Source organism: Hyaena hyaena, unplaced genomic scaffold (genome assembly GCF_003009895.1).
Source record: "Hyaena hyaena isolate Hyena2069 unplaced genomic scaffold, ASM300989v1 scaffold_54, whole genome shotgun sequence".
Classification (NCBI taxonomy): domain Eukaryota; kingdom Metazoa; phylum Chordata; class Mammalia; order Carnivora; family Hyaenidae; genus Hyaena; species Hyaena hyaena.
The window spans coordinates 3,008,722-3,035,414 of NW_024080685.1; the positions used below are offsets into that span (position 1 = coordinate 3,008,722).

The 26,693-nt window shown below is 38.3% G+C and overlaps 1 protein-coding gene across 1 annotated transcript; it reads right to left on the reverse strand.

The window, feature by feature from the left end:
* Positions 1 to 103: 103 nt before the first annotated feature.
* SDAD1 (SDA1 domain containing 1) lies at positions 104 to 26,693 on the reverse strand. Its single transcript, XM_039230990.1, has 22 exons — positions 26,464 to 26,693; positions 24,567 to 24,671; positions 23,999 to 24,097; positions 21,262 to 21,372; positions 19,541 to 19,612; positions 19,360 to 19,460; positions 17,367 to 17,424; positions 16,658 to 16,732; positions 14,808 to 14,909; positions 14,287 to 14,356; positions 13,495 to 13,598; positions 10,884 to 10,941; positions 9,758 to 9,816; positions 9,107 to 9,183; positions 8,838 to 8,935; positions 8,451 to 8,527; positions 7,866 to 7,992; positions 6,241 to 6,335; positions 5,915 to 6,105; positions 5,721 to 5,805; positions 4,722 to 4,883; positions 104 to 950 (listed from the first exon to the last, which is right to left on the reverse strand). Exons 1-22 carry the CDS (start codon positions 26,551 to 26,553, stop codon positions 903 to 905), a joined length of 2,064 nt encoding a protein of 687 aa, XP_039086921.1. The 5' UTR covers positions 26,554 to 26,693; the 3' UTR covers positions 104 to 902.

Genomic DNA, 26,693 nt, shown 5'->3' on the forward strand with positions numbered 1-26,693 from the left:
AAATGCAGCAACTTGCAAAGAAAGACTGACTGGGCCTTGAAATCTACTTAAACATGCTCAAGGAAGGGAGACCAACACAGCACTCGACACACACAACAGAACCTATCTGACATTAGGAATCTTTTACTGAGACAAAGCACAGTGGGCTGAAAATATACAGCATGAAGGCAGGCTGAAGAAACCAATCTGATTTCTTCTTCTGTGGAGGCCCAAATGACAAACTAAAAACACTGCAAGATTACTATATATACTTAAGGCAATTTTAAAAGTGAGGTCTTAACCAAAAAGCCTGTACCTGGCATTCAAAAAAATACTGAAATTTTTTGGATGGACTAAAACAGCTAAATTGTCTACATAAAATCTGTACAGCAAGGACCTGTCTTCAGCAGGTAAGCCTATATACAAGTAAGAATCTCTTACTCTTGTAACACTGTCCTGTTTTAAGAGAAAATGGAACTCCCATGCCCCGCAGAGTCCTCTATGACCCCAGAGAAGCAGGGACCTAGCTCTACTAGAGAACTATTTACACTGCACTATAAATAACATATAACACACATCTGCCCCCTCCTATTTCCCAAATAAGCTATGAATGCCTTCTGTGAAGGGTTATGGCTCATTCATTTTTACATCTCCAATGACAATTAGTAGACACACATTTTTTTTTTTTTGCATGAATGCTAAATGAAAATGATTTTACAATATCACTACTGTTTACATTTCAAACATTCCCACCATTCCCCATCTCCAAAACAATAATACCACGTTGCTACCAAGTTTACTGTGTTTTTCACAATACAGTACTTAGGCACTTTTTAATGTAAACAAACATTCTTGATTAACTAATTTTCAAAATAATGATACAAACTGAGCATTTTTCTTGGAATGGAAAACTTGCTTGGAGGTTACTTCATTCTTTTTCTCTTTTTCAAAAGTGCATCTCGTAGTGCCAGCTGGAACATAAGAAAAAAATATCTAAACATGGCAACTCTTGAAGACTCCATTATACTAATTTGGTTCTATGGAAATGTATAGCAATGGAGTTCCTGTCAACAAATCCTCCTGAGATGATTAAGTGTATATGTGATGGATACTATTCTACAAGTTCTCAAGCACTGTTCTTTGATTCCTAGAAAATTTTTAAGATGTCTTTTGAATTTCAACAAAGTATGAGTTTTTGTTTGTTTGCTTTGTTAAAGCATTTTTTGGGGGTGGGAGTTACTCTTTATCTTAAATGTTCAAACTTTTTGGATTTTATGATTTTAAGTTATTGACTCCTTGCCTTTTTTATCTGGGTCTTGGAATGTCTTTGTAGATAGGCAGAACAGCTACCAAAGATAGGAAAATTAACAAGTTAATTTTAACCTAACTTGCACGGCTGAGGAGGTATTTCTCAGACTCCTCTGTCTTATTTCCTCATCTGTATAATGTAAAATATAAAATCACAGTACCTGCTCATATTGTTGCACATTGATTAAAGGAGTTAAAACTCTATAGTAAGAATTGTACGCTGGCTAATGATGTTATAACCTAAGGTTACAGGGAGCAAGTTTAATTTTGCTCATTAAACTTTGTAAAGCACAGGCTACTCACTATTGCCACACATATCTCAGTTCCCTTCTCCCTTCAAATGCCATCATCTGACCACAAGGAACTAGTATATTCTCCCTCCTCTTCCTTCCCTTATCTAAAGGCTTTACTGGAAGATCCATCCTCCTCTTTCTCTGCCATATGCTTCACCTGCCTTTTAGAGTCTCACCTGTTTTTATATTCTACGACTATATTCTAAAAATTTACAAGAAGACCTCATGTACACTTTCAAGCCACGTAAGACCCTTTTAAATAGAACAATAAAATATCACTGAGGGGCAGAAGGAGTATGAAATGTGATGCTCTGTTCCCAGAGAAAGCTTAAGTGTGTAAGATAATAGAATATATATATTGGTCTCTGCCCCTGGTTTCTAGCACAGAGCTCCTAAAACTTGGGTAATTTCCTAAGTGATAAGAGCATCTCATTTTAATATTTGTTTCTGAGCCTCTCCCTGACACAGGACTTCCAAAACCCCTGTAAATTCCTAAGCGATAAGAGCTCTATGAGCATCTTGTGTTCTAATGAGGCAACAAGGTAGACTCCTGGATGGGGGCTGGTCCAAGAAAGACCAAGCCATAAACAGAAGCTTGGAATTTTCAGGGTGCCTGGGTGGCGCAGTCAGTTAAGCATCCAACTTCAGCTCAGGTCATGGTCTTGTAGTCTGTGAGTTCAAGTCCCTCAGCGGGCTCTGTGCGGACAGCTAGGAGCCTGGAGCCTGCTTCAGATTCTGTGTCTCCCTCTCTCTCTGCCTCTCTCCCACTCATGCTCTGTCTCTGTCTCTCTTTCTCTGTCTCTCTCTCAAAAATAAATAAACAGAAACAAAAAAAAAAGAAGCTTGGAATTTTCAGCAATTCCTGCCCCCAAAATACAAACCCCTCCGGAGAGGAGAAAGAGGGTAGGAACAGAATACTTAATTCATTAGTCCTATGTGATAAAGCCTTCAAAAAAAAAATTCCTGTAATGTGAGGTTCTGAGAGCTTCCAGGCTGGCAAACACATTCACACCAGGAGGGAGATGCACCCCAACTCTACAGGGACAGAAGCTTCTGCATTTGGGACCGTCCCAGACCCTGCCCTATGTATTTCTTCATATGGCTATTCATCTGTATCCTTTGTCATATACTTTAAAAAACTGGTAAACTTAAGTAACAGTTTCCCTGAGTCCCAAAAGCAGCTGTAGCAAATTAACCAAACCCAAGGAGGGGGTCACTAGTCAGAAACACTGGGCTTGAGACTGGTTTCTGAAGTGTGCGAGTGTGTGTGTGCATGCATGTGGAGGGGGAGGCACATTAGGGGAGGTGGCGAGTACAGTCTCGTGTGGCTGAGCCCTTAACCTGTGGGATCTGGCACTATTTCCAGGAAAACAATGTCAGAACTGAGTTAAATTGCAGGATATCTAGCAAGTACTGCAGAGAATTGCTCGTGGGGGAAAAAATTTCCACATATTTGGTGACCTAAATGTTAAAAGTGTTCTGTGTGAGTAGCAAAAGAAATACACAAAAGGTAGACTGAACTGAGCTTTTCTATTTTAGGGACACAGGTCAATTTTGGGGATGCTCTAAAGTTGCACTATCCAATACAGTAGTCACTAACTGCATGTGGCTTTTGGACACCTGAAAAATAGCCCAAACTGAGATGTGCCACAAGTGTAAAACACACACTGGATATCAGTTAGTTCAAAAGCAAGAAGGTAAAGTATCTCACTAGTGATTTTTATATTGATTACACACTGAAATATTAGGTTAAAATAAGATGTATTACTAAAATTAATTTCACCTTTTTCTTTTTAATTTTTTCTTTTAAAATTATATATGTGGTCTGTATTGAATTTCTACTGGGCAGTGCTGGTCTGGAGTGAAGGAGAGAATAAGAAAATTGGGAACCTAGAGTTAAGTTTTATAATGGAGAGGCCTTGAAGAAAGAAAAGGGTCAGGACACATACATAGAAATTCTGATTAATTTTAGATTACAAATGGCAAGAAAACTGGAGAACAAGAAAAAAAGATTCTTGAACCAACAAGTGCATATGTCCAATGAACTCTTTAAAAAAATCATTAGTCTTTGAGAGGAGCTTCATGACTCAGGAGGTACTGGCAAGAAACTACACAAGGCTTCCAAATCATGCCAAAAAAGGCTCACTAAAACAACAGGAAATAAGAAGCGGGGGGACACCCTCTGTCACAAATGCAGCAAGGTCACAAAAACTGCATAATGAAAGAAGGAACAAACCATGGTGCAACTCAGTGATTCTATTTCCTCAACCCTCAAATCTTATAAAGGTCTGCTGAAGGATAAGCTAATGGACTGAACCAATTCAACCATGAATTTAAATTGAATTGGCAAAACTCAGATATTTAAAATCTGAAACTGCACCTTTCTTTTCACCTTAGTTTCAACAACCTCTGTTCAAAATGCTGGACACTTTATTATTATTTATGTGATGTTCTAGAACTCGAAAGATTAAAAAGCAGATAGGTAGATTTTAAGTGGCACCTTAATTCAGTGAGTACTGCCTGGGTGCCTGCACCAATGAACACTGCTGTGGAAAGCTGGCCGTTAACATTTCGGCCTGGCAGGCTCATTTTTGGCTAGCAACTTAGGAACACTGGTTTAATCTTGACTTGATTTCCTGGCATTCCTTCAGAATATGCTCTGGTACACTCTCCGTAGAGAAAGAGATGAAAACATGAATTTATTATAGTAAATTACTAAAATAAGCAAGGCAACTGAGCCACAAGAGGACTACACATCAAAGATCACAAAGGGGTAAAATGAAATCCCCAAAACCTATAAACATAAAAGTTTTACAAAAGGGCACACAAGGATCATGATATTATGTTTCACAGATGTAATGTCAAGAATTTTAGCATAAGGATGTCTTACAGGCCATCTAACTCACACTCCTGCAGTTACAAAGGAGGAAAACAGACGCTCCCTTTGGTCACAGAGCTGAATTTCAACCAAGTCAGATGTAGGATTTACATGCCCTGACCAGTTGCCACCTCTCCATGTTCTCTAATAATGCTCCCCATTAATCCTAACATAAGGTCCTGAAAGGCACAACTCTCTCTGGAGTAAAGAAGTCTTAAAATGACAACAGTATTCTAACCAATCAAGCTTCAAGCTGAACTCACCTGCTTTTCTCGGAAGGAACGCTTGTTCTTTGACCGGACATTATGGCTATACCGCATCATCATGAAGTTCTTCTGTTTTTTCTTCTCTTTATTTGTGGAACTAGAAAATGGGTTCATTTTGGTTTTCTTCCTCACAAATTCTTTTCGGTCTGTCTTCCCAGCCTATTAGCAAACACACAAAAACACTTCAGGGGTTATCTAATCCACATATGGGTCTCCTCTATACTAGGCACTCTTCTGGGTGCCAAGGACAAAAACGTTGATGGAACTCAATCCTTGCTCTCCAGGGACTCAGTCCAGGGGAGAAAGGACCATTATATGCTGTAATGGGGCAAGGGAAGCTCAGTGGAGGTAAAGGTCATAATTCAGCTGGTCAGGCCAGAGGAGCTTCCTATCAAGGGAGACTGGTAAACTGTTTATTATAGGATTAAGGTATTCATGGTGCCTTAATGGTGGGAGAAAGGAGGGGAAGGGTAGAGCATTTCAGAAGGAGGGAGAGACTACAAAAAGTCAGGGAAGAAAGAACATGGATTTTTAAACTGATCTAAACAGATCAGTGCAAATAGAATGCCCAGGGTGACATGGAACCATATGGGATGGTACCTAAAACAAATAAACACAGAAAAGCAAGCTGAAATGGTAGGCAGTAGGAAATGTTGGGAATGTGCCATCACAGGCACAGCACTTGCCGGAGGCTTTTCATTAATGATTATTAAACGTTCCCCTGCTTTCCTAATAGCTTGGATGCCTCCCAGATACCAGAACACATACTATTGTCTTCCTATGTTCTAACATCTCATTTTAGGTGGTGGTTACATGGTTATCTAGCTGTTAAAACTCATCTAACAGAACATCTAATACCTGTCCATTGTACTTTATGTTAATTATGCCTTTATATAAAACATCAAAATAAAATGCTGTCATTCTGTGGCTATTCATTTTATTTCATTTTTCAGCTTATTTGCTTTTTGTTTGAAGGGAACGCTATGCCTCACTTACCATTGCCGTTGCTAGTCTTGTCTCCTTATCAGACTTCGGTTTTTTATGAAGGTGTTCAATATCCCGAAGAGAAAGTAACTCACCCCTGGGGTGAAGAACAAATACAATATGAAACAAGGGTGGAATTCCTTTCCCTAATACTTTCATCACCGCATGAGCTGTCTGAAGAAGACCTGGTTTATGTATTGTTTTACCTGGGCTCCTCATCACTATCTATTTCAATGTATTTCCTCTTTTGGGCTTTCCCTGGCGCAGCGTCAAGTTCTTTCCTCATTTGGGCCATGCGGATTTTCTGGAAGTCTTCCTGAGTTAAAACTCGGCTGGTGCTAACGGCTGCAGCTTTGGCTTTCCGCTCTTCCATAGGCATGCTGTTAAGCTTCTTGGACTTGAAAGCACACAAAAAAGGTTTAAAGAGCCACTAGCTCAAGCGAGAGCTTAGAACCCCAACAAGGCCCAACATGAATTAGGTGTTAACGAACATCCAAGTGGTGCACTTGCACAAGGTAATTTCAGGACTTACGATTTCTTGCTGTTCTTCATCAGAAGAGTGGTGCACGTCAACCCATTCACCATCGGTATCTGCCTCCTCACTGAGACTGGTAGTCTCCCACCCATCTGTGTGAGAAGCAGCACACTGTTGGTACTATCACTTTATGTTGAGTACTCACAGTGAGTTGAAACAAATCAAGCAAAAGTAAGGTGATCAAAGTCAGTGGAGCTCTACTGACCAAGAATTGAACAATGTTTATTGTTAAATAAGCCACAACGTAATTACTTTATGGAATGCAGAATAAGCACTGACCATGGTCTACCATGAGCTTAAATCTTACAATCATTTACCTCTCACAATTCAACAGAAGAGGAACAGACCCTACAAGTTACCTGCCCCGAGCCATACTGCTAGAAAATGCAGTCTACAATGGAATGGAAATCATGTCTGGCTCTAGGGTTCATGTTCTTTCCACCAAGAAAGGTCCATCAAAACTGTACATGTACATTTAGCACACAGCAAGTAGCTAACAACTCACCTAAGGATATTTATATACATTTTTAGAAATTAGCAAGCCACAATCCTTCAGAGAACTGAAGTCAAAGACTCTGGATGTGAAACAACCTGGTAGACACCTCAATGAAGAGATATTAGTTCTTAATGGAGTCACAAGAACCTTTCAAAATCACAAACCCTTGCAATTTTTCAGTTGTTCCCCATTAGAGTGTCTCGGGCTCTTTGGTATGGCATATACACAACCATGCCTGATAAGGCCCCAACTCTATCTCTAGTCTGGTATCTTGCTATATCCTACCCTGTATCCTACATTATAATAGTTTCCTAAATCCTTCAGGGCTTTGCTCATGCTGAGCTATTCATGAAAAGACTTTAAGGGCAGGAACCATATCATTCATCTTCCCATTGACAGTGGCTAGCTCACATGTAATGCTTTAAAAGGTTTTATTAATACAATGAATGAACTAACAGGAAGAAGATAGGACTCTAGGGACCAAGATAATAAACACAAACCCTGGCAATTTAAGTATTCTTCAACAAGTTCACCAAGCCTTCTCCTTCACCAAAGAGAATCTTGAAGGACTATTTAGGACTAATTCTCATTTTTTTCTAGGCAAAAACAAAAAACCATTATCTTTCCCATGGGGCGCCTGGGTGGCTTAGTCGGTTAAGCGTCCGACTTTCGCTTAGGTCATGATCTCGCGGTTCGTGGGTTCGAGCCCCGCGTCGGGCTCTGTGCTGACTGCCAGCTCAGAGCCTGGAGCCTATTTCAGTCTGTGACTCCCTCTCTCTCTGACCCTCCCCTGCTCACGCTGTCTCTCTCTCTCTCTCCTAGAAATAAATAAAACATTAAAAAAAAAAAAATTAAAAAAAAAAAACCATTATCTTTCCCAAGTGCCCAGCATGATCTTGATAAGGAACAGCTTCCCTGGAGGATGTGAACAGACATCTACACTACAGTGTAAGTTCCCTAAGCACAGAATGATGCCCTTTGATCTCTAATGTTTGTAACAGTCCTTGGCACATAGTCCTTGCTCAATAAATATCTGCTGAATGAGTGTTCAATCAACATAAAGATTTCAAGGTCAATACAGTATAGAAGTGATTTTATCCTGGAAAATGTTAAAATGAAAATGAACCTTCATCGTTTTCAGCATTCTCTTCTTTTTCAACTTCTAGAACTTCTGCTCCTGGAATGTAATCTTTAGCATCTAATTCTCCATATTCTTGCACTCTTGCTTCTGTGGAGGCCTCTGTAGGCTTACCCTAAAGGAAAAGAAATTGTTTTTAATAAGGTCCTTAGAAGGGCACCTGGGTAGCTCAGTCAGTTAAACGTCCAACTCTTGATTTCCTCTCAGGTCATGATCTCATGATTTGTGGGATTGAGCCCCACAATTGGTTCTGCACTGACTGTGTAGAGCCTGCTTAGGCTTCTCTCTCTGTCTCTCTGCTCTTCTATGCATACACACACTCTCTCTCTCAAAATAAATACATAAACTTAAAAATACATACATAAATAAAGAGTCAGTCAGCATCAAAGAGCACATGCCAACTATAAAATATTTAAACAATGGTATTTAATCAGTTGTATTCTGAGCTTAAAGAATACTACTGACCAATACTCATAGCAGAAGCATCACAAACACTAAAACTCATTTTGTAGGAAATGATTCTCACCTTCTAAGACCCTAACCTTTAGATCAACATATGCATATTTTACCTACCCGGAATTTCTTTTGCAACATCTGAGGATTCAGTGTTCGGAAGAGCTGAATCAAAGTTCTAGCAGACATCATCACATCTGTAAAATAACACTTTTAATTAGAAACTCCAGAGTGGGGGTGGCTCAGTTGGTGAAGCGCCTGACTCTTGATTTTGGCTTAGGTCATGATCTCACGGTTTGTGAGATTGAGGCCTGTGTCAGCACAGAGCCTTTTGAGATTCTCTCTCCCCCTCTCTCTGCCCCTCCCCTACTCACATGTGAGCACACGTGCTCTCTCTCTCAAAAATGAATAATCTTTAAAAAAAGAAAAGAAACTCCAGAGCAAAGAGTCTATTGAGAAAAAAGAGTCACTCGATAATTCATCTATAGAGAATAACATGCAACTTACTCTTATCTTTGTGTGTTTTATACTGAGCCAGGTCTTGGAGAAGTTCTTCAGTCATGGCTAGAGGACATCGAGCTGTTATCTCTTTTATAGCATTGATTCTAAAAAAGAAAAATGAATTTAAAAAAACCCAACAGAAATCTCAGATGGTTCAGTCTAAGGTTTCCTAAAAAAGACCAAATCTAAAGGTATAGCAGTTGGGTTTTATAGGGCTTCCAGGACCAACTACACATTGAAAACACACCCATTTCCTCCAGGCATGTTCTACATACCCTACTGTCATGACCTCCCCAGAGTTCTTGTCGGTGACAAAATTGTTGGCCACGGTCATGAGCAATGACTGAATGATCTGAATTGGGAAAAAAAGGAAAGATGAAAGCTGTTAAATGTCTCCACCGACTCAAACACTTGAGGATGAAGGGACAACAGATGATTCACAGTGAAAAGACAGCCTTCCATCTTTGGTTTGGGAGTTAGAAGAAATCAAGACTGAGGAAGACAGATCAAAGTATTCTGGGTGTCAGTCTTCTTGGTTATCCTCAGATTAAATTTTGCTCTCCTTCAATATTATTTTCCAGTATGGATTTTAAAAATTGTTTTGACCCAGGACAATTCAATGCTATTTTACTCAAAGAAAGGAATGATCAGCTTTGAAAAATCATCATTATAAATCTACTATACTCTTGATCTCCCTGACGTAAGATTTGGCAATTAAAGTCAGAACTTTCAACAATTTCTCTAAAACACTTCACTTTTCTATAGTAAATTTCTTTTTTTTTAGTTTCTGTAACTAAACTTCTGTGTCTATCTCCTTAAAAGCTGCTGTCTTCTCTTCTCAGGGGGACAGGGGAGCAGTAATGCCTGTGGGAAAAGTCACAGGTGGCACTGCTATGCAGACAGAAGTAAGGTTTAAGAATTCTCACCTCTGGGGGTACTAAGTGATGAGATGCTTGGGCAGCAAATAGAAGAATCTTTGTCACCTCTAAAAATGTAAGAGATCAGAAAGATAGTCAGTTTATTGCTCTGCTTCTCAGGACTAAGAGCAAACACAGTAAGCACTTTCTGACCCTAATGCTACTGCTGCTAAGTCTACCTGGAACACCCAACCCTCAGATATCTGCACGGCTCACTCTCTCACTTCCCTGAGGTCCCTGCTCAATTGCTGCCTTATCAAAATGTCTTTCCTGACATAATCTAAATTAGAATCCACCCCAGCACTCTCTACTGTCTTAACTCTGCTTCCTTTTTCCTCAAGAGACTTATCTTTACCTGGACACTGTACACATAGTACTCTCTGGATCGCCTTCTAGAATGCAAGTTCTGTGAAGGTGAGGACATGGTTTCATGTTCATTGTTGAGATTATGAGTGTCTAAGTCAGTGCCCAGACTAGAAAGCACTAAATGAATGAGTAACTACGAAAATAAATACACACAGACACACACTCTCTTTGAAAGGAGCAAGCAGTATAAATTAGGCAAAAGAAAGAAGTGAGGTGAATCCTAATTTGCCATTTATTTGCTGAGTGACGCTGGTCTTTTTTATTTCTATACCTTGCAGGACTAAAGTGAGGACCTGATGAGAAGCTGCATGTAAAGCATTTAGCACAGTGCTTGGCTCATGTTAGATGTTCAACAAATGCTGGCTTCCTTCTTACCTTGGTTTAAGTTTAAAGGCAAAACAAATATCTCTTCTTTCCTGCTCTTATGTTGTTTTTATGTGCAAATATACAAGGGCAATGATGACAATTAGATAAAATACTCTATTACAAAGTTATAGTAGAAGGTCAGACTTCTTTTTTCACAATTTTCTATTACACAATTTTGTATTACAAAAACACCTGCTTTGAGAATCTAGTTTTTTGTTTCCCAAAAATAACCTTCTTAAAGTTGATGAACAGAATTAACCCATGGTAGACTGTGGGAAAGAAACATAAGGGTTTCTCTCTCCTTCTCTGAAACACACTCCTAACTCTTTATTCCAGAACAAAAGACTGGGATGGTTACTCTAACCCAAGGCCACCAAAGGAACATGGCAAGTGGGAGGCTTACCTCTTTGGTGGGGCTGCAGAAACCTTTGCACAAAGGGATAGAAGTTGAAGAGAAAAAGCTGTGGAAAAAAATGCATGGACTTTAATATTTATGTAACCGAAGCTGTAGAGTTTCATTTTTCCCTAACACAATTTTATCATCATGTTCAACTAACTGGGGATCATTTTTTACTTTTGATCTTTCTCAACAAGCATTCATGCCCCAAGATGATCTGATGTGCTATATTTCCCAAGGAAAGGGAGCCGAAGCTGCTATCCTCATTATATCAAGAAAGAAGAAAGTAAATGCAGAATAAACCAGGGGAGGGCAGAAGTCAACCCAATGTAACATTCTTTTAAGATTGGTGAGCCTGCAGAACTAATTTTTTCAAGTCTTCAAAGATAAACAGGATTACCAAAAGGAATAGCAAAGATATTAAGGCTTCAAAGTAAGGGATAAAATATTAATTCAAATCTGAATAGTACCTGGTATAATTTCAGTACCCAATCCCTAAAGTTCTCATTTTATTACCGGACACCAGTCCAATCACATTGGAGAAATTACTCTGAGGTCTATATTTTAGAGAGAAAACACTAACACTCTGGAGTCTACCTAAATAAAGGTGACAGGATCTAGCTATTAAAGCAACTGTATTCTTTTTTTAAAATCTCAAGTACAGTTCACATGCAATGTTTTATCATTTATTATTTTCAGGTGTACAACATAGTGATTTGACATTTAAATGACAAAATGTTCACCAAAGCAGGTGCAATCTTTAACTTCAGACGAGAAACTCTGGAGATGGACTGCTCTTTCTCAAAGTTCATCATGTCAGAATAAATTAAGTTTTTCTATTTAGCCACAGAGCAAAACCAAGATCAGACAAATAACACAGAAGATTTAGGTTCAATATAAAAACGGACGCTCAATTACAGGCAGTTGTGAAACTCTAGTATCATTTCCATCAAACCACGCATAAGTTACACTTCACTTATACTTTCCTGTCAAGCTCAAATTCAGATCTGACAGGAAATTTCTGCACAAACAGAACATAAACTGAGCTGGTAATCCTGCTGTAGGACTGTATACAGCCCATGGAGAAAAAGCATTTTATTCACTAAAATGTTAAGTTTTTCTGAGAAAAAGGGGACAAGTGCTTTCATTCATGGGTACTTTAACCTTTAACTGAATGTATGTCAACACTGTTAGATTTTCGGTAAACAAGCCTGTTTGACTTTTTTTCCTTTAAAAAAACTTTTTGAAGAAGGTAACAAATCCCATGCAGAGAAAGATCTCTTTTGCACTACTGGTGGGAATGCAAACTGTTGCAGCCACTCTGGAAAACCGTTTGGAGGTTCCTCAAAAAATTAAAAATAAAACTACCCTATGACCCAGCAATTGCACTACTAGGTTTTTATCTAAGGGATATAGGTATGCTATCTTGAAGGGACACAAGTACCCCAATGTTTATAGCAGTGCTATCAACAATAGCCAAAGTATGGAAAGAGCCCAGATGTCCATCCATGGATGAATGGATAATAATGTGTGTATAATATACACATTATATATACACATGTATATATATATAATGGAGTATTAGTTGCAACTCAAAAAAGAATTAAATTTTGCCATTTGCAACTACGTGGATGGAACTAGAGGGTATCATGCTAAGCAAAATTAGTCAGAGGAAGACAAATATCATATGACTTCACTCATATGAGGACTGTAACATACAAAACAGATGAACATAAGGGAAGGGAAGCAAAAATAATATAAAAACAGGGAAGGGGACAAAACATAAGAGACTCTTAAATAAGGAGAACAAACAGATGGTTACTACTGGAGGGGTTGTGGGAGGCAGGATGGGCTAAATGGGTAAGAGAATCTACTCCTGAAATCATTGTTGCACTATATGCTAACTTGGATGTAAATTAAAAAAAAAAAAAAAAGAAAGTAACACACCCCATGATGTAGACAGCAGTACATTCCAAGAGCAAAATGGTAGGCAACAACCTCAACGGTCCATTTCTTCATGGTCTAACTTTTTGGAAATCTCTCCTTTTCTACAATGGCAGTCTATGAGTATCTGTGAAGTTTCCATATGTGATTGTATATATGTATGTGTGCATATGTATATATATGTGTGTGTATATATCCACACACACAATACCACCAAGGAGCTCCAGCAATTTAATTCAGTATGAAATAAATGACAAGAAAATTCAACTTTCCAAACATGACAACCTCCTTACCAGAATGGTCTGGAAGTCAGGAAAGCTATAAAGGAATAAACAAACTGCAAAATGTAGTAATAATCAATAAAAATATCCAGTTTACGTTGGCTCAGAAAAACATATATGCAAAACAAATAAATAGTAGAAAAGCACAACACAAAACAGTCTGTCCATAAACTGAATATATGTACAATTTAACATCCGTACTTACTGATAAGAAAACAAAATGATGCAAACAGCAATTTTCAGAGTGAAAGATTTTAGTCTTCTGTAAATTGTATGGGTTTAAGTGGTTTTAAGAGATAAAATTAAGCTACTGTTCTACCTTAATGGCCTTCCTTTTACCATAATTCTACTTCTAATATTCACCAAAATGAGAAACATAATGTAATGCAAACCTCATGAATTCCCACCAATCTGGAGATGAGGTTCATGAGCATCATTTTCACCTCAAACCTCTCCTTAGAGCTCTCGAGCTGCTTTAGCAGTTTTTCTGCAAAATCTGGAAAGGAGAATATCAGAGAAGTCCACTGTGAGTCCACAGTCTATACAACATTATCTAACTTTCTCTACAAGAAAGGCAGTGGTTAGTTGAGTGACTGTGGTATAGTTGAACCTGAAAACACTCTGCTGAACCAGGATGATAAGAACAGCAGCATGACAGAGGTGAAAAGATTCACACTCAGGTAAATATATCTTCAATGGTGCTCAAATTTAAGTCTTAAGGATCCCCAAAATTTTAGCATCAACATCTTGAATGATTGTTTGACCGGAGCTCCACTTAACAGTTTGCTAGAACCTTGCTTCCCAAAGTGTGGTCTGCAGACCAGCAGTAGCGGGTCCACCTGGTAGCTTCTTAGAAATACAGAATCTCGGGCCCCACCCTAGACCTACTAAATCAGAATCTGCACCAACAAAAGATAATCAATTTCTCATTTAGTCAAGTACAATGTCCTACCACTACTGTGTTGTTAAAGACATGAAGCGAAGAGCTGTTCTTCCACATTTTTCTTATTTTCTGTGGACTGGGAATTACAACTTTAGAACATAATTCCCTAGGCTATACCAAACTTGTAACAACTAAACAATTACTGATTATCTATTAAGTGCCAAGGATCTTATATTCCCCGGTTACAGGCCAAGATAAGGCCAAAAAAGAACTTGGGAAGTCATAATTATAATTATAATACCTTGGGGATCATGAATCAAATGAATAGCTGAAAAGTTAAACACTTCTGGTTTTTTCTTCTTTTTTTGTTTCTGAAATAAAGTGAGAGGAAAAACATTTACATTACATCAGACTATTGGGGGCAGGGAACCCACAACAAATTTGTTCCAAAACTTTTTCTTTCAACTAGAACTAAAGGTGGTTTTTATCTTTTAACATTAAACCAAGTATAACAAAACATAAAACGTATTTTATTTGTGTACTCTCCTGAGAAAGTAAGTTTAGCAAAAATACCCTACTATATAGGTCATCTTGCTCAGAATAAGTGAAAAGTGAATTTAATCAAATTAATTTATTCAAGTCATAGATTTTGCTAGAGTTGAAAACATTTAGTTACCTAAAAAAACAGTCCTTAAAAATTCATCACACATGTCTAAGTCTTTCAAAAATGCTATTTATTTCAAATTCTTAACCGCTTTTGCTAATAATCCCATACTCTATAGTCTAGTCAGTCCTACCGCATTTTCCAGGTACAAGTCTCACCTTGAGCACTTTCATAGCCTTTTCCAACCTTTTCTTGTTTTTGGAGCTTTTTTTCCCTGTGGCATATTGCACTAGCAGGTCTCTTGCTGTTGGTCCTTCATCCTGAAGAAGAGACTACTTTGTAAACAAGGAAAACCTGCACAGAAGCAAACAGTAAGCCTTTCAAAGACTCCTTTGTACTTCTGCTCTGCAACCACTATAAAAAATGAGCATGACTTAATTGCTCATGCATACAAACAGGTACATACAAAGATTTTCACTGCAGCACTGATTTTTGTTTTTATATTTTGCTTTCAATTTTTATCCAGGTATAGAATACAACTTTGTTTTTAACTGAAAAAACTAGAAACAATATCACAAGGAAAATGCTTAAGCTATAATACATTCATATTCTGAAATATGTGAAGATCTAAATGTATCAGTGTATCTATATATACGACACAAAGAAAGCAGGTTGCAGAATAATGTGTTATTTACATAGATTTCAAAGACCTAATATATATGTAAAACAATATACACACACACATATAAAAATACACAGGAAACAAAATGGTTATCTGTGAAGACAGAATTAGGAAGTGGAAATAAGATAAGGTTAAGAAAACTTTTATTGTATCTATAATATCTGAAATCTTTTAAAATAAGAATATATTATTCATACATTATTTAATAAAATAACAAAATGAATTAGAAGATCTTATTACAAATCCCAGTAGTCTTATCAAAATACTAAAAATGGGAATGGATATTTTTTCTTAGAATTTCTTTTTGATTTTAATTAAAAAAATATTTTTTTGGGCACTTGGGTGGCTCAGTTGGTTGAGTGTCCAAGTTCGGCTCAGGTCATGATCTCATGGTCCGTGGGTTCGAGCCCTGCATTGGGCTCTGTGCTAACAGCTAGCTCAGAGCCTGGAGCCTGTTTCAGATTCTGTGTCTCCCTCTCTCTCTGACTCTCCCCTGCTCATGCTGTCTCTCTCTCTTTCTCTCAGAAATAAATTTATTCATTTTGAGAGAGGAAGCCAGTGTGCAACCAAGTGAGGGAGAAGCAGAGAGGGAGAGACAAAATCGTAAGCAGGCTCCATACTATCGATGCAGAGCCTGATGTGCCGTTGGAACTCATGAACCATGAGATCATGACCTGAGCAAAAATTAAGAGTTGTACACTTAACTGACCGAGCCAGCCAGGAACCGCTAAAAAATATTTTTTAATAAAAAAAATTTCATGACATCATAAATCTTGATTTTGCCTTTTATTTTATTTTAATTAATTATTTAACTTTTAAATGTTTATTTATTTTTGAGAGAGAGACAGAACATGAACAGGGGAGGGGCAGAGAGAGGGAGACACAATCCAAAGCAGGCTCCAAGTGCTGAGCTGTCAGCAGAGTCTGACGTGGGGCTTGAACACACGAACTATGAGATCATGACCTGAGGTGAAGTTAGACAGTTAACTGACTGAGCAACTCAGGCGCCCGTGATTTTGTCTTTTAAAGATACCATATTATTCCTCTCCTTTTCTGAACTCTCTATGATGTTGACATAATCTCAAAAAATATGCTGGCAACAACTTTCATTCTAAGTTTATATAGTGAGATAAAGGTTAGCTTTAGAACTAAGAGCAAGGCTCAACGAATCTAACTTTTATTAGTTTTTTAACCAATCTTGGTTAATGTAAGTGACAAATTCTAAACAATAAAATCTCAGCATGGCAGAACACAATAAAGGATAAAAGTGAAATGTAAGTTTCTTCCTAACTTTAGCAGTTATGGATTTTACAATCTGTACTGAGAGCAATAATGAAATCTGATAGATGGTAAACCTCAAAAAGCATCTATGGTTGAACGTATAACCTCGGATTCTGAGTCGCTGTCCTGTTTCTCCTCTTCATCTTTTCCAAGGAAAAATGTCAAAGCAGCAACTAGTATCTAAAGACCAATCAGAACAAAGTCAATGACTCACTCCAGCTTACAACAAAGAATGAATACTTTTGTTTACACATTATTCGTGCATAGGACTAGGATCTAAAGGAAGAAAATCAGACTGGTGGGATTTGGGCTCATTTTTCTCAATTAAAACATAATGTTTTAATAATGCTATTTGTCCTAAAAATATATATAATTAAAAGGCATATATTTAGATAAAAACATCCAGGCTCTACAATAGTTGTTATCTTTCAAGTAGACTGCCGGGAATTTCTAGATCCAGCCTGCAACTCACTCCCCCAACCTCCAAAAAAGTGACATTGTAGTCCTTCTAACAGAAAGTCAAACATATTCTTAAATTTCTTTCAGCTGTGCCTTGGCCCAACAAAAGAATAGGCAAGAATTATAAGAGGGAACAAAATAAACACTAGGGCATCATTTAGTACAAAGCATTTAAAAAACTCCTAACTTTATTTGCCCCTCTAAAGCACAACTGAGCCAGAGAAGGCAGCCTAAGCACAAAGAGAGCATTTCTAAACACGAACTAAACATGCCCTATGCTACCTCTTCCCTACACAGCCATCTCCACCACTTTCCATCTGGAGAAGACTACAGACACAGCTCTGCAGACACTCACCTTGGTGACCTTAGAGAAACACGCAGTTGTTATCACATTGACAGTTTTGGCATCATTCCTGGGGTAAGACACATGAAGGTTTTCACAGTAAATTTTCATTCTACTGCATTTCATAGCATTGACAATGGCACAAAATAAACACTATGTTTTCCTTCCTTCCTTCCTTCCTTCCTTTCGTTTTTGAGACAGAGCATGTGCGCAAGTGCGTGCGAGCTGGATAGGGGCAGAGGGAAAGAGAGAAAATCTTAAGCCAGGCTCCACGCTCAACCCAGAGAGTGATATGGGGTTCAGTCCCATGACCCTGGGATCATGATCTGAAACAAAATCAAGAGTTGGACATACAATTGAGCCACTCAGACATCCCTATTTCCGACATGTTAGAATCCACAGTTTAAAAAGTCATGGGTTGGGGCGCCTGGGTGGCTTAGTCGGTTAAGCGTCCGACTTTCGCTTAGGTCATGATCTCGCAGTTCGTGGGTTCGAGCCCCGCGTCGGGCTCTGTGCTGACTGCCAGCTCAGAGCCTGGAGCCTATTACAGAGTCTGTGTCTCCCTCTCTCTCTGACCCTCCCCTGCTCACGCTCTCTCTCTCTCTAGAAATAAATTAAAAAAACCTTAAAAAAAAAATTTAAAAAAAATAAATAAATAAATAAAAAAATAAAAAGTCATGGGTTGCAAAGGAAAAAAAAAGTCATGGATTGCTAAATGCTAAATAGTCAACCACAGGTGAACATTTAATTAAACTTTAGTCCAGTCTTATGTCAGAAAATTATGAAGCCATATTTAAGATGGATTTTTTTTTGAAGAATTTTTAATGACACAGGAACCTACTGAAGATAAGTGAAACAAAAAAATGAGTACAAACTTATTAGTATAGCAAAATTCCAACCATTTTTACAAATTCACGTTTAAAAAAAGGAGAAAATATCGTAAACTGTTAATAGCAATCATCTCTGGGTGCGAAACTATCAAAAAATTTACAAAGCCTTTCTAGCTTCTCCAATTTTTTTTTTGCTGCAATGAATATTACTTTTATAGTAAAATAAAAATTAGTGAATAAGAAAAAGCAAAAGACATGAATCAGGAGCCATATTTCAATAAACCAAAGTTTACAGAACATGGTATTTTATATATAGGGGATAAACTGACTTAAAAATTTTCAGAGCCAGAGTAGAAAGAGCACAGATTTCAGAGTCTGACATCTGAGGTGCTTTTTTTTTTTTTTTTAAATGCTTATTTATTTTGCGTGAGAGAGAGCAAGCAAGTGAGTGAGCACGGGGAAGGAGCAGAGGGAGGGAGAGAATCCCAAGCAGGCAGTGTGCTATCAGTGCAGGACCCAACACGGGGTCTGATCTTATGAACCATGAGATCATGACTTGAGCAGAAATAAAAAGTCAGACACTTAACCGCCTGAGCCACCCAGGCGCCCCTGATATCCAGGTATTAATTTCAGCTCTGCCCTTGGCTAGCTACTAAGCTTAAACTCTATGAACTTTAGTTTTGTTACCTATAAAATGGGGATAATTCCAGATAAGCTGAATTACATTATTCTAAAGGTTGAACAAGGTAATATGAGATATAGGTGCTCAAGAAATGCCAGCCGGAGGATCTGGGTGGCTCAGTTCGGTAAGTGTCCGACTTCAGCTCAGGTCATGATCTCACAGCTTGTGGGTTCAAGCCCCGCATCAGGTTCTGTGCTGGCAGCTCAGAGCCTGGAGCCTGTTTCAGATTCTGTGTCTCCCTCTTTGTCCCTCCTCCACTCATACTCTGTCTCTCTCTCTGTCTCAAAAATAATAAAGTATAAAAAGATTAAAAAAAAAAAAAAGAAATGCCAGCCAATGTTATTAGTTATTTGGATTGCTCTATTATTTTTATTTCCAACTTAATTTATGACAGATATGTTAAAGAGCTCAAAATCAAGAAAAATATTTGTGTATGTGTTCTGTAGTAATTCTAAAGAGTCTACTTCTCAAGAGACAATGACAAGTAAATTACCAGATGTTTCTTCTGTAGAGTTCAATCATCACATCCAAAGATATTTTGGCTGCAGTTGCATTGCTATCTCTTAACATGGTGTACATGAAATTCTGCAACACCTAAAGAAAACGAGGAGAAGGAAGACTCAATACACTGCTGGTAGGATGCTGCTCAACATGGGAAACAAAAAGATACTTACTATGTTCACTTTATTGTTCTTGTGCTTCGCATTTATATTCTTGATATCAGTGACAATATGTGTGTATAAAGTCTGAGAAAAAGAAACAAAAACATATATATATTAACCAACATTCGTAGCCTTGCTCATGAGCAACTTGGAGAAAAGTACAAATGTAGGCGAAAGTTTAATTTTACTTACTTTTCATTCTATAACAAGACACATAAACAAAACAAAAAGCAACAGCTAAAATGTAAAAGAAAGCTGCCCTGAAAAGGTTAAACATGGAATTGCCATATAACCCAACAATTATACTCCTAGTTATATATCCAAGAAAAATGAAAATGTATTTCCACACCAATGTCCACACATATATTCACAGCAGCATCATCCAATAGCCAAAAAGTAGAAACAACCCAATCGTCCATTAACTGATGAGTGGGCAAACAGAATGTGGTAAACCCATATAATGGAATAAATTTGGTAACAAAAAGGAATGAAGTACTGATACATGCAATAGCATAGATGACCCCTGAAAGCATTATGCTAAGTGAAAGAAGCCATACACACATACTACATATTGTGTGAGTCCATTCATATGAAATACCTGGAGCAGGTAAATCTATAGAGACCAAAAGTAGATTGGTGGCTACCTAGGCCTGACAGAGATGGGGAAATAGGGAGTGATTGCTAACGGGAGCAGTGTTTCTTTTTGAGGGGGATTAAAATATTCTAAAACTGATTTGTCTGATGGCTCCAAAGTGTCAATATACTAAAAACCACTCAACTGTACACTTTATATAGATGAACTGTATGTGAATTTTATCACCATAAAATTGTTACTTAAAAAAAAGGAAAGTTGCCCCATTTACTTGGTCCCTAATGCATGCAAAATGATACTGGCAATACAAATTATCACTGGTACTTGGAAAAAATTGTATGTATGTATGTATGTATGTATGTATGTATTTACTTAACTTGCTTACTTATTTATTTATCTTAGAGAGAGCAAGAGAACACAACCAAGGGAGAGGGGCAGAGGTAGAGAGAGAATCTTAAGCAGGCTCCAAGCCCAGTGCAGAGTGTGACATGGGGCTCAACCCTATGACCCTGGGATCGTGACTTGAGCAGAAATCCAGAGTCAGATGCTCAACCGACTGAGCCACCCAGGCACTCCTTAAATGTAAAAAAAATTTTTCTTTCTTAAATTTCTTTTACAAACCTTCAGCTTCTAGGCTTAATTATACAAGCAAATAGAAAGTCATAGGGAAATATTTATAACAAAGAAATGTAGTGTTTTGGGAGATCAGCTGGGGGCTGTCATAGCATTAGTGTCCAGCCCATGCTCTGATTCAGCTAGTCAATATAATATAGCAGAAAAAGACTTGGGCTCTGGAGCCATCTTGCCTGGGTTGATATTCCTGCCTCCCCACTAACATGTCCCATGACTCTAGGCATGTTACTCTCTCTCTTTGTGCCTCAGCCTTTCCATCTGTAAAATAACAGTAATAATAAAACTATCTCATTTTGTAAATAAACAAATATTTAAGAAGCTCTGAATGGTGCCTGGCAAAAAGTAAGCACTCATTAAATGTTAATTACCACCATATTGTATCACACAAACATCGGTTTTTTTCCTATTAGAATTATTAACTGTATCACGAATTCACTCTACAAGTTTAATGTTATTGCAAGGAAAAAACATGGAAATATAGGAGGGAAAAGGCAACTTTGCCCTTTACCTTTCGCAGAAGTTTATCATGGCAACGCAGAAGTTCAAAGAAGAGTTCTAGCAAACTTGATGGATTGATGAGATTCTTGTTTCTCAGCAAGATCAAAGCTTTGCAAAACGTCTAAAGAAAAGAAAACATACTATAAGATAATTATGATGAAATTAAAATGAGAAAATGAAGTAAGTATATTCCAAAAGAATGTGATATCTTCTACTAACCAGGCACTCTTCTGGGCATCAGAACAGTACAGTCAGTCTTTGCCCTCATGCCCCTTACCCGGGGAGTGGGGTACAAGAGGGGACAGACGAGCAAGGAAGCACATAAACAGGTGTATCTCAGATAATGATACGTGTCATGAAGAAAGTAAAACAGTGTAATATAACTGGTTCACAGTGACTCAGGGAGAAACACTTCACACATGGAGGTCAAAGAAGTGTCAAGATAATGAAAAACCCTTATGTGACCAATAAATGCACAAAAGCACAAAAGGTGTGGTAACAAGAACAGAATAATCTGGAAACACCAAACTGATTTGTGATCTTACAAGGCATTCCCTGGATGTTTCATTAGTACCAAGAATTGCCCAGCAGCAGCACTTGCAACACTCCTGCTTACCACTGACTTTCACAAGTACCCTTATCGCCCAGGTTTGGCTTCTACTACTGTTCTCCATTAATGGAATGAGTGACCCTTGGACAGTTGTTGATTCCAAGGCTTGGGGCAGGAAAAGCTGGAAAAAGGAACTATTTCTGCCAGAATGTAAGGATGGTTTCAAAATTATAAGGGGCTTTGGTAAAATGACTGAGAAGCTCCCACTGGCCAGGTGATAAAAATTTGGACTAAAATTAAGGCTTTAAAAAAAGAAATGAACAAAAAGGCATAAAAAGGTTACAATGTCAAAGAAAGAAAAAGGTAAAAAAATATTTTAATGATTTTTATTGCGTAAAAGTTAATATACATGGATGTTTAGTTTCTTCCATTAACAAATACAGTCAGTTCTAGCTGTGTAAGCAGGAAAGAGTGAACAAAAACTTAGGAATGATTCAAAAAGTCCTGGGAAAATAACAAACACACTAGGTAGTAAGTCCAGTAATTGATAAGGACTGGTGGTTATCACAATTGGCAACTAAAATGAAGAACCTCCCGTTTGATCTAAATGATTCCTCTCAAGAAGAATGCTAATCACACAGACTCAATCCCTTGTGTTCTAGCAAAGGAAATCTCTATTACTTTTTTAAACCTATTTTAAACCTATTAATACACACATATTTACTTATTTAACAACGCCTGCAGACCAATTTAGTTGGTACTGTTAGACACATAAAACTTAAAGAAAACCTAATTACAGTACCTGGAAAGACACGAAGTCTCTATACTCAAAATCTCAAATCTGTATAATCTATAGAGACTTGAAAAGTTTCATGACAGAAGAAAATATCTTTTGACTAATAGTTTAAGTCTGAAGTCTCTTGGGCTGTGCTGCCAGGTCCCTTATCTCAGCTGAGAGTCATTCAGTTGACAACCCAGAGCTGAAACTTTGGCGTGTCTGAGATGGTATTCTTTTTCTTTTGGGCCTAATGAAATTAATAAAATCCTAAAGAATTATAAAAATGGTAGAATTACAAAAAGCCTGGGAAAACGTAAGAGTAGGAAACAAAGCTGACTCTCTAGACTTAGCATTTTACAAGTTTTGGCACAGGATGTTACTCTGTTTTGTGATCATAATATTTGTGTAAGTTCTACCTGCTGTAGAGGTGTCTGAAAAGCAGATGTATGAAATCTGAAAATAACCTAAGGCTGAGTTCCCTAACAGCAGAGCTGGATTCATTACAGTGATTTGTCCAGGACGTGCTCTCTTCTAGAAGGGAAGTAAAGGAAGCAGGAAGAAAAGCTGAGGAAGGATATGTCCTTGACTGGAAACTAGCTTTAGTCCAATCACAGAGAAGCTCTGGAGTGCAAACTGCAACATAAACGTGGACACATGCTGAGGGAAGAGCCGGGCTTTTGTACCTTTGGGTTAGTCAGGTACCACCTGTAGGCTGGCAGGGCAACCTCCCAGGTGCTAGGGCTCTCATTTAGCTGACGACAAGGCACCAGAGAAAGGGTAGCTGGGGGCCACCACCAGTCAACATTCACCAAGGTGAGAGAAATGGGAGCACTAGGCTGGTAAAGGGGATCTCAGCCAGGACCCAATATTGACCACTAAAGTGACAATGCTTAAATGCTCAAACTGGCCAGTTAATGAGTAAATTTATTAAATTAAGCATTACAGGAGTGCTCGTAATCAATTCTGGCTTGGCACTGCCCAATGTGAACTGAATTTTACTCAAACTCTTAAGATTAAAAAATAAGTGAATAAATAAAGCATTGTAAAAACCGTAAGTTACAATTAGGGTTCTCAATGCATCTGAGATTTGAATGACTAGAAGGAATCAATCATGTATTCAAAAGAGGGAAGAGAGCTTCCTGGCAGGGTTAGCATGCTGGAAGAACAGAAAACTCAGAGAAAGAAGTGTAGCAGAAAAGGAGATGAGGTCAAAAACACTGGCAAGAAACAGGTCATGTATTTAAGTGTGAGTTTTACTCTAAGCATAAATGAGAAGCCACAGAAAAATTTTAAGAAACTCGTGACACAGTCTGATTTACATTTTAAGAAGATGTTTAGCTGAGGCTGTTCTCATTTAAACACGTACTACACGCACACATAAACACAACACAATTTATCAAATCCAAGTACTAGACTCACCATCCGAAGATCTGGATCCAAGACAGTGTGATTGTAGGAAAGAAGATCTTTCAGCTCTTGAGGAAAGTTACTTAAATGTTCTGGATAGCAGTGACCAATCTGTAACAAAGCAAAGATTCTTCTGAAGTTTCTTTCTCTCCTACAATTCATAGGCACATATCTATGATGTTCTGCAAAAGGAGAGTAAAAGGCTATGTTTCATAGAAGTAGATGGTTCCAAATCATTTTTTTATTCTACATGTTAATTTCTCTGACCTTTTTCATTTTTCTTGTAGCATTACTAAAATATGTGTGACATGATTTAAAATCTGCTCTTATGATGAATTTGGAAAAAAGACATATGAAAGTTTTGTTCTGATTGATTCTGCAAAAAGCTCTAGCGAAATCTTCTAATTCAACTCAGGAAGAAAATAAACTTTGTAAAACACAGAAACAAAAACAAACAAAAAATTTTTTTAATTAAGTTTCCATTCCTGAATGGAATAAGGTTGGGTGTTACTAGAGAGATATTCCACAAACTGTGAAACAATTGTTTTTTTTTTTTTTTACTCAGAAATTATGATCTTACCTGTGCCATAAACATCACCAGCTCTGCCAGTTCTTTGCTGGGTTTATTTGGCTGTAATTTGAAAATCTCCACATTGGATTTGTAGTGATTATACTGCTGTAGAAACTGTACGAAAATAAAATATAAGTTAGTCACCTTCTATTATATGACCTTCTCAGTAAAAATGAGAAATTACTTAGTACAAAGACATCTCTGATAAAAGACATGGCAAAGGTGTACAGAAACATCTTTTCCTTATCTGCGTTCTTCAAAATGAGATACATCATAGGTATTCTAAAGACTTTCCTTTATTATTAGAAATTTAGGTAGTATGGTGTAAAGAACATTAAACCAAGAGTAAAAAACTCAGATTCTGGCTCTATTCTGCTATTTATTATCCAAATGACCCTTACTTCATTTTCTGTCTATATAGAGTACTTGCAGCATCAGAAAAATACTGGGTCAGAAACTGTAAATCATACCACAACTATACAACTCTCCTGTCAAAATTCTCTTCTTTTAACACACAGAAATAATAATAGCTTCCACTTACTTATTAAGCACTTGCAATATGCCAAAGACATTATGTACATTTTCTCACTTAATTATGTTTAATTCTAACAACAACCCAACAATCTAATGTTGGGAACTCACCAGGCCTCAGTCCCATGCCTTACATCTACTCACCATTCCTAAACCATAGCTTTAAATTGTTTGAGTGTATGAGAACGACACTATGAGTATTTCTTTACACTAGCAGCCCTTACTGGTCCAGTGAACTCCAAATTCATAACTCCAACTGCCTGATGTCTGTTTAGATATCCAGTAGACATCTTAAACCTAACACGGTCAAAAAACATAACCCTTGATTTCCCCAAACAAAACTCTTAAGTCTCCAGCTTTTTCCAAGAGCAGAAATGAAGAAAAAGACCTACAGCCCCTACATGCTTCAGATAAGACCCTAGTCTCTTGACTCCATATCGCCATTGTGACAGGAGTGAGGACAGACCCCCAAAGCCCGGTGTGCTGCTGATAAAATCTTTATCTCACTTCTTAACACTTCCTACCCATGGCCCAGCCACTAATATGCGCCTCAAGATGATGAGAACTAATATTACACCCCGTAAGTTCATTGGTCACCACAAATATCCAAGGCTCCCAGGCCATCCCTTATTCCCCTCTAATCCCCAGACCAAGAACTCCTGGGTGGGGCCAGGGCATTATATTTTTTAAAGTATAAAGTATATTTTTTATAAAGTATATTTTTTAAAAGTCATTCCGATGCTCTATTGAAACCTGTTTCTCTCCTGACACACTGCTACCTCGCTTTCTTTCGCCCAGTATTTCTGAGCCAGTAGGTGTCCTCTCTGCTCCTCGGTGCTTTCAGAGCACTGGCCTCCCTCCAGACCAGTACCCCTTTCTGCTCCTTAACTGTACCCACTGCCAGCTTTGAATCTTATGTTTGGAGGTCCATTTCCGGCTTTCAGAAACAGATCGTCGATCCAAGGCATTCTAACAGACGATTCATCAAGAGTTACCGACTTACTCAACTTAGGGGTTTCTGAAAGGAAAAGGCTGAAAAATCTGCATTGGAAGTTGGAGGCTGGGGCGCGGGTCATTTGTCTCTCCACCTCCGTGCGGTCGGGAGAAAAATCCCAAAGCGAAAAAAGATCTTTAAGGGTATTTCTGTGGCAGCAGGGACTACACAGTAGTTTCAAAAATCCAAATAGGGAGCAAGTTTCCATGAGATGAGGAACAAACCTTGAGGCCTGTCCCTTCCTCAACCTCTTTCCTCCCGAGGTACCTAACCGGAGAACTTTGGGCGAACCAGGGTCCCAGCTCCAATGCACGCCTTCCCCCTGCTACTGTCTAAACCAGTCACACCCCGGCCAACACCGGCGCCGCGGCGCACTCCCACCTCCTCAACGTAGGCTGGCGGATCCCGCTTGATCAGATTCTGTAACTGCGGCAAGTTGCTGGGCAGCTTGTTATTGTTTCTGTTAGACATGTTGGCTGCTGACTGGATCCGCAGGAAGCAGTTTAAAGAAACCCCACACAATCAGCCACCACCAACCGCGTCTGCTACAGGTGGGACTCCTGCTTCCGAGTACTACCGGAAATCGCACATGGGACACTCGGCAGGCAGCG